At 45.5% G+C, this 14,374-nt stretch overlaps 2 protein-coding genes and 1 long non-coding RNA gene across 4 annotated transcripts in view; 1 reads left to right on the top strand and 2 right to left on the bottom strand.

Moving 5' to 3' along the window:
* Window positions 1–14,374, top strand: part of zdhhc20a (zinc finger DHHC-type palmitoyltransferase 20a) — a 53,409-nt gene that overhangs the window by 26,094 nt on the left and 12,941 nt on the right. The window lies entirely within an intron of this gene.
* On the bottom strand, window positions 8,405–13,070 carry LOC128635171 (uncharacterized). Its single transcript, XM_053686617.1, has 2 exons — window positions 8,705–13,070; window positions 8,405–8,611 (listed from the first exon to the last, which is right to left on the bottom strand). Exons 1-2 carry the CDS (start codon window positions 13,030–13,032, stop codon window positions 8,431–8,433), a joined length of 4,509 nt encoding a protein of 1,502 aa, XP_053542592.1. The 5' UTR covers window positions 13,033–13,070; the 3' UTR covers window positions 8,405–8,430.
* On the bottom strand, window positions 13,260–14,143 carry LOC128635172 (uncharacterized). The gene is made up of 2 exons (XR_008398063.1): window positions 13,560–14,143; window positions 13,260–13,466 (listed from the first exon to the last, which is right to left on the bottom strand). It is a non-coding gene; the product is annotated as an uncharacterized LOC128635172 (long non-coding RNA).

The raw sequence follows: 14,374 nt of genomic DNA, 5'->3' as shown, positions 1-14,374 counted from the left end.
TGCTCTAAAACCTGTATATACCTTTCAGCATTGTCAGCGCCTTACCAGATGTCCATTCTATTGCCACTAATGCACCCGCATACCATCAGAGGTGCAGACTTTTGAACCGAGCGCTGCCAAAAAAAAGCCGGATAGTCCCTCTCCTCTTTAATCCTCTTTAGAGGACACGGCACCCATGGTTAACAAAAAGAATTTCAAGTTACAGTTCATCTGACCACAGAACAGTTTTCCACTTTGCCTCAGTCCATTTTAAATGAGCCTTGGCCCAGAGAAGATGATGGCATTTCTGGATCATTTTCACATATTTCTTTTTTGCATGGTAGGATTTTAACCAGTGTTTGTGGATGGCATGGCCAACTGTGTTCACAGACAGTGAGTTCTGGAGGTTTTTCTGACCTCATGCAGTGATTTCCATTACAGAATCATGCCTGTTTTTAATGCAGTGCCACCTTAGGGCCCGAAGATCACAGGTATGCAATGTTGTCACCCTTGTCCCTTGCGCACAGTGATTTCTCCAGATTCACGAAAGCTTTTGATGATATGTATTGTATATGATGATATTTACATTGAGGATCATTATTCTGAAATTGTTCCAAAATTTGTAGATGCAGTTTTTTCACAGATTGGTGAACCTCTGCCCATCTTTACTTCTTAGGTTCTGAGAGCCTCTCTAAGATTCTCTTTTTATACCTAATCATGTTGGTGACGTTTTGCCAATTAGCCTAGTTGCAAAATGTTGCTCCAGCTGTTTCTTTTTAGTAACACTTACTTTCCAGACTTTTGTTACTCCCGCCCCAAATTTTTTTAGACGTGTTGCGGCCAGCAAATTCAAAATTGTGTAACATTTTTTCCTTAAAATGGTAAATTTTCCTAAGTTTAAACGTTTGATATGTTTTCTAAGCTTTATTGTGAATAACTTATGGGATTTCCAAATCACTGCATTCTGTTTTTATTTACGTTTTACACAGCACTCCAACTTTTCTGGTATTGGGGCTGTACATGGCAAATTTTACACATGATTTGATAATTTATTTTATTAAATATCAAAAATCTAAAAGGTGTGCATCATAGCTGACTCCTTCATGAATACTATACAGTTGGTTTTATGAACGTAAGTCATTCTCTTCAAGTGCCCTTGAAGTTAGAAACATTTATACTGACGTCATATGTAACTTTAGATACTGTCCCTTAATTTAAGAATATCTGCGAATATTGAATGTCCATTGTCAAGCCAACTTTATGCCAGTATCCAACTTCAATTTCAGCCAGAGTCCGGTAGTGGTACATTGAAAGATCAACCCGAACCACCATCACAAGCACGACTAAAACAGGACGTTTCTCAGTGGTCAGTTTATATGCAGTTTGACAGTAACATGAGTTAGCCGGTTAGCAGAGGTTAACAGCTAACAGGCTAACAGCTGTGCACTGGCGAAGGTCGGAGTTGAACTGCTGTGGTATCATTTTTAAATTAATTCTAACCACTGACGCTTTACATCCTCATCCTTTGGGAGTCCATGCAAAGTGGTTTTGCTTTTGCAGTACAGAAAACAACGTCTTCTAGACATGAACCTAACTCTTTCAGGATGCAACCTCAACTGTAGTGTTTGAGGGCGGGTTAAAGTACATGCTGTTCGCGAGCAGCCAATGAAGGCGGGGTTTTTTTTGTTACCAACCAGTGTAGGTTAGTACAGGAAGTAAGTCTGGAATTGCTAATGACTCGTTTCAGCTGTTCAGAATCGATTCTTTCTTTTGGGAGTCAATAAGTCCATTTGTTGTGTGCTTTGATTTTTTAAATTTTAGTCTTTTTACGTTCACAAACAGCTATATACATGAAAGGTAATGTTTGAAAAACCATAATAGGTGCGCTTTAATAATTTTTGTAATGTAATAGTCATCTGTGGGTGTTATGGGGATTATTTCCCAAATAAAATCCAAAGACACTATGACGAGCTCTTCTTTAATACTTTCCTCCTTACATATTTTCTATTTTCCAACTTTCCTCCCTGCTGCCCCCTTCCCAGTGCACACATTTTTTATTTTTTTTTTTTCCAAATCAGTACCTCCCCATCAAAATAAAAGTCCATTCAGTAATACAATATATTCCATTACCAGTATATTCCATAAAGGATTTATTGAAGACTAAAATGAAATAACTTAATCATTAATCAGCTTGGCAATCATTTCCCCTCAGTTTCTTCCCAGGTTAAGAACTTTGGTATCATCCTGGACTCAGAATTATGCTTAAACAAGCAAATAAATTCAGTCATTAAGAATAGTTTTTATCAATTACAGTTATTAAAATCAGTTATTCATGCTTTTATCAGATCACTTTTAGATTGTCATTCATTGTACTTGGGTCTTCCTCAGTCATCTCTTGCTTATCTTCAGATGGTTCAAAATGCAGCTGCAATGCTGTTGACCAGGGCAAAGAAATATGATCACGTCACCCCAATTTTAGCATCGCTCCTGGTCCATTTTAAGATCCAGTTAAAGATTCTGTTGTTTGTCTTTAAAACTCTAATTGATCAAGCTCCTTCTTATCACAAATATATTTTTCCACATTCATCTAGCAGATTTTTAAGATCTTTTGAAGGGTTTCCTTTGTATGTCCCTTGATTCCATTTAAAAACTAAGGGTGATGGAGCTTTTTCAGTCGCTGTCCCTCAATCAATTGCCACTGGATATCTGCCTTGCACCTTCTATTATAATTTTTAAAAAGAGGCTGAATTGTATCTCTTCTTCTTGCATTTGAATCTAATTTTACTCTTGTTTATTGTCCGTCTCTATTTGGTTTTATTCTGTTTTCTATTTAACTTTTTCCTACTCTGTTCAGCACTTTGGTCAGCTTTGCTGTGTTTAAATGTGCTATATAAATAACATTTACTTACTTACTATTTATCCTATACTTAACAAATTCATTAATATTTACTCAGCACAAACAATACAATCTTTTCATATATTTAGCTCATAATAAAATTATAATAATAATAGTTTCTTAAATTATGATTTTAGTAAATTAAATTTCCTTTAGCTTAATACTTGATAGCATCTCTTTAGATACTCTCGTTAGATTATCTCTTTAGATAATTGTTGTGTGTTGGTTGTGTTACTTATTTATTTAAAATGATTGTTTTGTAGACAGTTAATTTGCATTGGTTGTGTAGGAGCTGGAGGACACTGGTTTACCACTTAAGGCGTTATTACCACTAAGCAACTAAAAGCTGCGCCCTGAAAATTTACATTTAAATTTAACCATGTCCTCAGGAAGAGCGGCTGGCTTAACCACAATTTTTTTTCCAGCCATGGAGCTTCTATGTTCTCCATTTCATTCTAAATAAAGACAGAATCACCATTTCTTTAGTATCATCTTTGGTGGAAGACCCAGTAACTCCACTTTCAAATCTCTTTTATAGTCCTCCAGTTTGAAATGTTGGCTGCAAATTTGTAAATATACATAATTTTTCAGTGACTTTGGTGTTTGTTTAAAAAAATGGATGATTCACCTAGCAACATAGCTAGCAAATTAGCAAATTGTAATCTGAACAGAGTATTTATTAAGAAGATTATTTAGGAATCAGATTAACATTAGCTAAAATTTTATACAGGTATTATTATGGTTTTGTTTTATGAGAACATCAAGGATGTTTGTACACGGAAAGCTTAGGTGGTGCCCAGCCAGATGCTATAAACTCTTTTGTGAACTGAAGTTAGATCAGTGGCTCTCACACATTTTAATTTTATTATGCTACTGTGGTACTTGGTCTGAAAAGTTTCTTATTTTGTATAATTATTTTATTGCTGTTCTTTTTCTGTGAATTTCTTACTTTTTCAACAAATACAAACGTTGCAAAAATTAAAGGGACCAGAGCAATCCAGCTACTCTTTTACACACAAATTACAATTACAATAAAATTTCAGTGGCAAAGGTTTCTAGAGCTGGGAATACAGACATTGCTTGCTCTGACTTTATTGATGCAAAGCTGCAGCTTTTTCTTCATGGTGGTGATTTTATCATGCACCTTAACATTGAAACTGAGCCTTTGTAGCACCAAATTTAGCTCATACAAACGTGAGAATACATCTATCAAATATGCTAATTTTTCCAGCCACGCTGGATCCTCAGACAGACTTGCTAGAGGAGACTGTAGCTGATGTCAAAATATCTGCAACTTGAAGTGACCTACATAGAGCCGTGTGAGCACTTTGCCTCTTGAAAACCATCTCGCTTCAGTATGTAGCAAAAGCTGTTCACTGCCCATTTCATTACAGAGCACACGAAACAGATGTGAATTCATGGGTCGAGATTTAATCAATTTCACAACTTTGATAGCAGAATCTAGCACAGATTTTAAATCCATAAGCATTTTCTTAACTGCCAAGGTCTCACAATGGATACTGGAGTGGATCCACTTTACATATGGGGCAACTTCTTTAAACTGTTCGGTTGTACCACTGTCAATCTGGCATTGTCTGTACAAACTCCAGCATTTCTTGAAGTCAATTCCATTTTCTTTAATAAAACCATTCAGAAGCTCAAATATGTGCTAACAGAGGCTTAGAAAACAAAAGGTCCTCATGTGATTCGCTGTCAAACTCGTAACAAATGTAAACAAGCAAACTGGCCAAATCTGTTACATCATTAGTTTCATCTGACTGCAGTGAAAAGCACCTGCTAATCTTAATGCGCTCGATTAGTGTACTCCTGGAATCATCTGCCATATTGGATGATCCTGTTAGTGAAAAGGGTATAAGATCAAGCTGTTTTGCTGTTTTCTCACCACACATAATACGAGTAATCTCTTTTGCGAGAGGTATACAAAGTGTAAGCAAATTGTGAGGCTTACCTGCTTTAGCAATTAGCAGGCTTGCAGAGTATGATGCTTCTTGCGCTTTGGACACTATACAGTGCTGTGAAACAAAGTATTTTTCTTCTTCTGTATATTTCTGATTTCTTCTGTTTTGATCTGATATTAAATTGTCTCAGAAATTGAAACAAAATAAATAAACAAAAATAAATTGTTATTTATTGAAGCAAAAAGTTATCCAATACTAACTGGACCTGTGTGAAAATGTATTTGCCCCCATAGTTACTAATTACCCAAACACAGAATTCCACAAAAAGAACATCATACCTACTGTCAATGATGGTGGTGCCAGTGTAAAGGTGTGGGGCTGCTTTGCTGCTTCAGGGCCTGGGCAACTTGCAGTAATTGAGGGAAACATGAATTCTGTTCTCTATCAGACAGTCTTAAAGGAGAATATCCAGTCTTTAGTCTATAAGTTGAAACTCAAGTGCAACTGGTGTATGCAGCAAGACAATAATCCAAAGCATATTCCTAGAAATAAGTGAAAGACTGCTCTCTGGTTATCAGATGGGTTTGGTTTCAGTTAGAGATGCACCGATGGTAAATTTCTCAGCCGATAGCGATTATTCAGAGTGATCTCGACCGATGCCAATACCAATAGTTTGGTGGTGCTGCCTTTTATGCCTTCTTTTAAATTAATAATAATTACTTCCACAATTCTGAAGGAAATGCAAATAAAAACGTTATTCTCTATTTCAACAAGTTGTTTCACAGTAACTGTTCTCATAAACAGAAAACAAATTAACATTAACACATTAACTAAATTCTGAGGATTAAATTAAGACTTCTTAACTTAAACAAAAAAAAAAACAAACAAAAAAAAAACCCTTGTTAGGCTCACCTTCACTCACCACAAACAAAAGCATTTCTACTTCATCATTGAACATCAAACGTAATATAAACTTTTTTTTTATGATTTTAACTCATATTAACATTAACCGGATATAAAACATACTACTCTACAAATATATTTTTCTGTGCAATATGTACCTGTTTTGCCAACTCCTTTAAATCTTTCAACCGTGTACTGGTGCTTTAATTCAGTGCGAACAGAGGGGCAAAAAAACATTTTTTGACTTGACATCGAAACTCCCGCTTCACTGCTGCAGTTTCCGGTGTAAAAGCACTCATTCATTAACATGCCGGGCAGCGCTTACAAACTGCAATTTTGTCGTCATTGTCACCCAATTTAAAGTAATTCCATGGATGAGACATCGTTACACACAGCACGAATTCAATGAGTTTTCCCTCCATCTTTTGATTGACAGGATATAATCAGCCCTGATCATCAGATGTTTTTAAGCTACAATAGCGTGAAAAATTGCCTTTATTGGCCAATACATTAGTGCATCTTTAGTTGCAGTTATTCTGCTAAAGTTGGCACAACCAGATTTTAAGTTTAAGGAGGCAGTTAGTTTTTCACATTGGTTACAGGTGTTGGATAACTTTTTTTGCTTGAATAAATCTTTTTTTAACTGTATTGTGGATTTGCTCAGGTTTCCTTTGTTTTTTTGTATTTTGTTTGAAGATCTAAAACTATTTAGTATGAGAGACACAAAAACAGAAGAAATCAAATACTTTTTCACAGCACTATAGTTATGTTACTTGTGGCTTTGCTTTGATTCAACATGTTCAATTTCCTCTGAAAACTCGAGTGATTTTGTACTTCAAAGTGGCATGTTTTCTTGTCAAATGTTGCTGCAGTGTCGCACTGCGGCGTCAGGTTCTTCTCCTAAACTGTGGTAATCTGAATTGTACCGCTTCGTAGCTGTTTTTTTACTCGTGCTAGCATTCTGGCTAGTTCTGTGAATTTCAGAATCGACAAAGGAGGTGTTGGCAGCTGCATCATATTCCTTATTAGATGAATCCGATGTGTCAGAACTAGCATTATTCCTCTTGAGGTCTGGTGGCTTTAACCATGACAAAATGTCTGATTTTACGCTTTTTCATTTTAGCTGATATATCCGAGAGTTTTGATAAGATGGAGTGGTATCACACGAATTGCCTGTTCCCACTCTGCAATTTCTAAGATGCAACATGTTACACGAGTTACGCTCGTCCAATGCATAAAACTATGTTAAAATTGTAAATATATCAGAACCCAGCTAACAATTTTTGGTTCCCAGAACATTCTGGGAACATTAGTTTTTTCGTCCCAGAATATACATTTTTAAGGTTTGTTTTTGGTTAGATAAGAAAATTTTACGTACGGAAATAGAATGTTGTTTTTAGGTTTGTAGAATGTTCCCCTAACGTTTTCAATGTTCCCGTAATGTTCTCTTAACATCAGTTTTCATCAATTATTTTTAATATTCCTACATTCATGCATCATTAATTATAAATAAAACAAATCATACAAATCTACATACATAATGTCATAATATTTTTGTTGATCCATTGTTTACATAAAATAAGCCATGATTTGCAGGACATTCAAAAGAGTAATTATTTAATTAAAAAAAAAAAAAAACATGAAAACCTTATCATAGATAAAAATGAGCAAGAACGCTATCATAGGAAAAATTTATTGTAAGTATGAAAATGGATAAATTTTTCAACTTCTGATCAACTTCTCCACTTGAAAAAAAACAGGTTCACTTCGTCCACTATCGTCAACTGCAAAAAGAAAGAAATAAAAAAAAGGCAATGTAAATTAAATTAATTTTATTAAGCAATCAGAATTAGAGGCATAATTAAATAAATAAACAAACTTTATGCCTTTAATATCATGAAGTTTGGCTGCATTTAGTGGTCTGATGTTACACGCAACACACCAACAAAATTTAAATCTTCTTAAATATAAATTAACATGAAAAGCAAACATGCATTGGATATTAAAACTTGTTTTGTGTATTTTGTAGGGACGCACCAAATGTTCGGCAACCGAAATTATTCGGCCGAAATAGCAAAAAAAAAAAAAAAAAAACACTTGAAAAGGTGAAAAGGGCGAATAAATTTGACAGAACAATGACGTGTTTGATGACGCGACCAAATAGCCTAGCAACCAGAGTCAGACCTCGATGAGGGGGCGTGCACATGCACGAGCTGTGGACATGTGCGTTTGTTTTGTTTCTGTTCCGGAGCATGATTCTGTCACGTCACGAAACGTAAGGGAGTAGAGTACGGACGCAGGTAAAGACGTATTTATTTAAGGGTAGGCACACAAATCCTATATCTACTATAATACTCCGCAAGGTGTACAGGGATGCGAGCGGTATATATCCCCAATATAGTCATCCGTATATAACCGAATAGAACCATTTTTTGCACTCTTGTCAATGCACTTTTTAATGCACTTTTTGTTGTAGGCTACAGAGTGTTGCATTCTTTCAGCAGTCAGTTGTAGGCCTAACATAGGCTATTCAAGGGGGGCTCAAAGATGACCACATAAAAATATTTTTATTTTAGTAATTTATTTATTTAAAGTTATATTGTGCCTTGTTGGTAGCCTATGACTGCTGGAATGAAAAAAAAATGTTCAGTGTGTGAGGAATTAGCCCGGGGAAGGGCGGCGTACAGACCCACAGGAGACCAAAGGGTGGTTGCAGACGGTGCTTTATTGTGGCTAGGGTGAGGTGAACGTGTGATAAATGGAAGAGTGCGGGGGTTTGTGAAGGCGTGACGGCCGGCGGAGTCGACTCGTGGCGGAGGCGGGATTCCCGAGGCGGGGCGGGGGTTTTCCCGGGCCGGCGTCCTCCGTGTGTGCGACTCTCACTATCCGGCGGTCTCGTCCGCGCTTACGACTCCTGGAGAGAGGGAGAGAGAGAGAGAGAAGAATTTAGCGTGAGGCGTGAGGTTACCGTCGTGATCGGAGGTTGCGAATCGCTGCAAACACGCACGGAGTCCGTTTTGACGCCACGATATTCTCTTCCCCTTCCCGGCCGGAAGCGCGCTCTTTTATCCTCCTCCGTCGTCGCCTGAGTGGTGGGACTTCCCCGTTGGATCCGCCAATCGCGGGCCGGAGTCGCGTCAGCCCCGCCCTGCCGCGGCGGTCCTTCCAGCTGGCGGAATGTTCGGCAGGAAGCTGCCCACGTCGTGCCGGTGCGGCAGTCGGAGAAGGAGCGTTTTCCCTCTGGTGTGCGCCGGATCTCTGCCCGTCGCGACAGTACCCCCCCCTCAGCTCCGAGCCTACTGCCGCTCGGTGGTGGGCCCAGAGGGCGTCTCGTCGTGAGAGCCCATCCGCGTTACCATGCTGGGCCCCTGCCCGGTGCTTAACCTGAAAAGAGAAGTCTTGTAAGGCGAGGAACCAGCGGGTTACCCGGGCGTTGGTGTCCTTCGCCTTGGCCATCCACTGCAGGGGGGCGTGGTCGGTTATGAGGATGAAGTGCCTGCCCGCCAGATAGTATCGCAGCTCCTCGATGGCCCATTTTATTGCTAGTGCCTCCCGCTCGACCGCCGCATACTTCCTCTCGGCCGGGGACAGCTTCCGGCTGATGTAGAGGACTGGGTGTTCTTCCCCGTCGAAGGTCTGGGAGAGGACGGCACCCAGCCCGGTCTCGGACGCATCAGTATGTACAGTGAACGGGAGGTCAAAGTCCGGGTTGCGGAGTATCGGCGCGCTGGTGAGGGCTTCTTTTAGGGCCTGGAAGGCCCTTTCTGCATCGGCTGTCCACCTCACCTGGTCTGGCTGGCCCTTCTTTGTAAGGTCTGAGAGGGGAGAGGCTACAGCAGAAAAGTTAGGCACGAACCTGCGATAGTAGCCCGCCAATCCCAAGAAGGCACGTACCTGTTTTTTCGACGTTGGACGTGGGTAGTCCTTCACAGCCTCGATCTTTTTTTGTTGGGGCTTCAGCATCCCCCGTCCGATGCGGTACCCCAGGTACTGGGCTTCCGTCAGCCCTAGGTGGCATTTCTTTGGGTTCGCCGTCAGGCCGGCCTCCCGGAGGGCTTTCAGGATCTCCCTGAGGTGGAACAGGTGGTCGGCCCAGGTGGAGGAGTGTATGACCACGTCGTCCAGGTAGGCCGCGGCAAACTGTCGGTGGGGTCGCAGGAGGATGTCCATTAGCCGCTGGAACGTGGCGGGCGCCCCGTGCAGCCCAAAGGGGAGAACCCGGTACTGCCAGTGGCCGGTGGCCGTGCTAAAGGCTGTCTTGGGCCTTGCCTCCGGTGCGAGCGCCACTTGCCAATAGCCTTTGGTGAGGTCCAGGGTCGATATGAATCGGGCTCTCCCCAGCCTCTCAATCAGGTCGTCCACTCTGGGGAGGGGGTAGCTGTCAAACTCCGACACCTGGTTCAGCCTTCGGAAGTCATTGCATAGCCTCATGCTCCCATCCGGTTTCGGCACGACGACGATGGGGCTGGACCAGGGGCTGCTGGACTCCTCGATGATGTGGTCCCGCAGCATGCGACTGATTTCCTCCTCGATGGCCTGGCGCCGGGCCTCGGGGACACGGTATGGCCTTTGTCTCACCACTACACCGGGAGGAGTCTTGATTTCATGCTGGACCAGCTGAGTCATTCCCGGGGTAGCCGAAAACACATCTGCAAACTGGTCGGTCAGCTCGGTAAGCTCCTGTCTTTGGGTGGGGGTGAGGTCCTCCCCGAAGCCGACCAAGGTACCCTTGCCCCGGTCCGAGTCCTGAACTGCGAACGCCGACACCACCGGGGTTGGTTCCACCCACTTTTTCAGCAGGTTTATGTGGTATAGCTTCCCGTCCTTCGGCTTACCGGGTTGCTGTAGGCGGTAGTTGACTGGGCCCCGGCGCTCGAGGACAGTGTATGGACCTTGCCACCGGGCGAGGAACTTGCAGGCGCTGCTGGGCACTAACAGGAGGACCCGGTCCCCCGGCTGGAATTCCCGGGGCTGTGCGGGGCGGTTGTATACCTTCTTCTGCTCCTCCTGCGCCGCCAGCATGTGCTCCCGGACGATGGGGCCCACCCTGTCAATCCTGGCTTGCATGTCCTGCACGTACTCGACGACGGAGCGGAACGGGGATGGTTGCTCCTCCCAGGCTTCACGGGCTACATCCAACAATCCCCGCGGCCGCCGCCCGAACAGGAGCTCGAAGGGCGTGAAGCCCGTGGACGCCTGGGGGCACTCCCGAACGGCGAAGAGTACGTAGGGGAGGAGGAGGTCCCAGTTCCTCCCCTCCTCGTCCACCACCCGGCGCAGCATCCGCTTGAGGGTCTGATTGAACCTTTCAACAAGTCCGTCGGTTTGGGGGTGGTAGACGGACGTCCGGAGGTGCTTCACCTGTAACATACGACACAAATCCGCCATTAGCTTCGAGACAAACGGCGTACCTTGGTCGGTCAACACGTCCTTGGGGATCCCCACTCGACTGAAGAGGAGTACCAGCTCCCTGGCGATGTTTTGCGAGGTGGCCTTGCGGAGCGGCACCGCCTCAGGGTACCGAGTGGCGTAATCGACCAGGACCAGGATGTATTCATGGCCCCGGGCCGACTTGGGTAGGGGCCCCACGAGATCCATGCCCACTCGCTCAAACGGGACACCGATGATGGGCAGGGGTATCAGGGGCGCCGGCGGGGGCCTCCGCGGGGCCGTGCGTTGGCACTGCGGGCACTGTTGACAAAAGGTCCGGACCTCCGCGTCCATCCCGGGCCACACGAAGCGGTCCCGCAGTTTCTCCAGGGTATTTCGGGCCCCCAGGTGGCCGCCGAGGGGATGGGTGTGGGCTAGGTGTAATAAGATGGCTGTCTTGGCTCGGGGTACCACCAGTAGGTCCACCTGCTCCCCGCGGCGGCAGGCCCGTTGGTACAGGAGCCCCCCTCGGACGAGGAAGTACGATGTGGGGAGCCTCAGGTCTGGGCTCTGGTCGACCCCCTCTATCACCCGTACCTGGGCCCAGCAGTGCTTCAGTCGGTCGTCCTCCTTCTGTTCCCGACCGAACTTTCCCTCCCGGTTTACCTGGGGAAAGACAGATGACAGAGGGTTAGTAGTTTGGGGGGTCTTACCTTCTGAGGTGGCCTCTCCGTCGTCCTGGGCCAGGTAGGCCGGCCGGGTTGGGATCCCCTTCCCTCGCCGCCGCGGTCTCCAGGACTCGGCTCTCGGTACCACCCGGAATCCTGGCCAGTCTCGTCCCAGGAGGAGGGGCACGGGGAGTTCGGGGATGATTCCGACATGGAGGGGCCAGGTGCTGGCTTCGCTCCGGATCTGGACCTCAGCTGAGGGGACCTCCCGGGTGTCCCCATGGACGCATGTCACGGTAAGCGTCCCGCTTGGTCGGCGCCCCTCAGGCAGGATGGAGGGTTGGGCAAGGGTCACCGTGCTCCCGGTGTCCAGTAGGGCGGTTACCGGTCTCCCTTCGACCCACACCGTCACGGAGGGCGCCTCCGGCGGTTGCTGCTGATGGAGGGCGCAGCCTGCCAGCCATGGTTTTGTAAGCAGCCGGGCGGCTTCCCTCTCCGGCTCTGTAGGCATGGGCTCGTCTCGGGGGTGTTCACAAGTGGGCGCCCTCTGTGGGTTCCTCCAGATGCGGGGCCGGGTCTGGCGGTCAGACCGGGGGCCCTGGGCACCGAGGGGCCGATCGAGGTGCTGCTGCTCCCCGGAGTCGAGCTCCAGGGTGGCCAAGGTTCGCTCCAGGGCAGTCAGGAGTTCCTGGGGCGTAGTTGGGGCGTGGGCCCCCACGGCCTGTCTCTCTGCCCGGGGTAGCGCTCTCAGGAAACGGTCGACCGCCACCTTCTCCGCCACCTCCGAGGCGGTATGCCGATCCGGTCGGAGCCATCGTTTGGTGATCCGGAGGAGGGCGTTCATCTGGCAACGTGGTCGAGCACCTGTTCGATAAACCCAACGATGGAATTCAGTAGCGGCCCGGCCAGGGGTTCGGCCACACCACGCCAGGACTCCCTCCTTCATCGCCAGGTAGTCCGTAGCCTCCTCCGGGTCGAGGGCATAGTAGGCTGTTCGGGCCTCTCCCGTGAGCAGGGGACCAAGGGCCCGGGGCCAGTCGTCACGGTCCCACCCCTCCCGGCAGGCGATACTCTCGAAGGTCTCGAAGTACGCCTCAAGGTCCTCTTCGGGGCCAAGGGGGGGTAGTAGGCGGCGGATCTCGCTGGTTGCGTCGGGGAGAGGCGTGGAGGCGGCGGGGGTCTCAGTCCTCATGGCGATCAGTGTCTGTGTGGCGACCTGAAGGCTTTCGGCGAGCTGCTGCGTCACGGCGTGCTGCTGGAGGCTGGTCTCCAGCAAGTGTTGCAGGGTGGGGTCCATTTTTTTTTTTTTTTTTTTTTTTTTTTTTTTTTTTTTTTTGTGTTTTTCTTTTGATGTTTTTTTTTTTTTTTTTTTTTTTTTTTTTGTGTGTTTTTCTTTTGATGGGTTTTTTTTTTTTTTTTTTTTTCTTTGCAGTAGGCGGGTCTGTACTATACCCGCATCCTCCACCAGTTGTGAGGAATTAGCCCGGGGAAGGGCGGCGTACAGACCCACAGGAGACCAAAGGGTGGTTGCAGACGGTGCTTTATTGTGGCTAGGGTGAGGTGAACGTGTGATAAATGGAAGAGTGCGGGGGTTTGTGAAGGCGTGACGGCCGGCGGAGTCGACTCGTGGCGGAGGCGGGATTCCCGAGGCGGGGCGGGGGTTTTCCCGGGCCGGCGTCCTCCGTGTGTGCGACTCTCACTATCCGGCGGTCTCGTCCGCGCTTACGACTCCTGGAGAGAGGGAGAGAGAGAGAGAGAAGAATTTAGCGTGAGGCGTGAGGTTACCGTCGTGATCGGAGGTTGCGAATCGCTGCAAACACGCACGGAGTCCGTTTTGACGCCACGATATTCTCTTCCCCTTCCCGGCCGGAAGCGCGCTCTTTTATCCTCCTCCGTCGTCGCCTGAGTGGTGGGACTTCCCCGTTGGATCCGCCAATCGCGGGCCGGAGTCGCGTCAGCCCCGCCCTGCCGCGGCGGTCCTTCCAGCTGGCGGAATGTTCGGCAGGAAGCTGCCCACGTCGTGCCGGTGCGGCAGTCGGAGAAGGAGCGTTTTCCCTCTGGTGTGCGCCGGATCTCTGCCCGTCGCGACAAGTGTTAAATAAATATTTTGAAATTGTAGTTTTTGTAATTGATTTTTTTTCTTTGAAAAGCAAGACAAAATCATAAAAAGCACATTTTGACTATTTAATTTATGCAATGGTGAAAAAAATGGGAAAATATATGGAAAAAACACGAAAGAACGTGTTCGGTTTTCAGCCTTTGGCTTTCGGCCAAGTTTTATTATATTCGGTTTCGACTTTGGCCAAGAATTTTCATTTCGGTGCATCCCTCATATTTTGTTATAATTCTTCCCAATGAAAAACACAATAATTTAATCATAATTTATTCATTTTAAAAGATGTTTATATGTATTCTGAAAACAAGACAAAAACACTGATTATAGCTCAAGTGCAGCGTCGCAATATGAAGTGATTTTGATATTGACTTGAGCTGATATTTTAGTTTAAATATGTACAATGCTGAGATTATTTAATAAAAGCAGATCTTACTTTATATTTTTAAAAATATTTTTGAATATATTTATTTATTCTCTCCCTCATTCTCTCCCGCTTCTCACACTGACTGCTGTCATGGTCAGC

The sequence above is a fragment of the Ictalurus punctatus genome, chromosome 16, assembly GCF_001660625.3.
Source record: "Ictalurus punctatus breed USDA103 chromosome 16, Coco_2.0, whole genome shotgun sequence".
Taxonomy (NCBI): Eukaryota; Metazoa; Chordata; class Actinopteri; order Siluriformes; family Ictaluridae; genus Ictalurus; species Ictalurus punctatus.
Note: the sequence above shows the minus strand (reverse complement) of the source record. Positions and strands in the feature narration are given on the sequence as shown.

Coding starts and splice junctions, on each gene's coding strand:
- LOC128635171 (XM_053686617.1), bottom strand. CDS start 13,032: ATGGACCCCACCCTGCAACACTTGCTGGAGACCAGCCTCCAGCAGCAC. Junction 8,612..8,704: donor GTGGCGTCAAAACGGACTCC/GTGCGTGTTTGC, acceptor CCCTCTCTCCAG/GAGTCGTAAGCGCGGACGAG.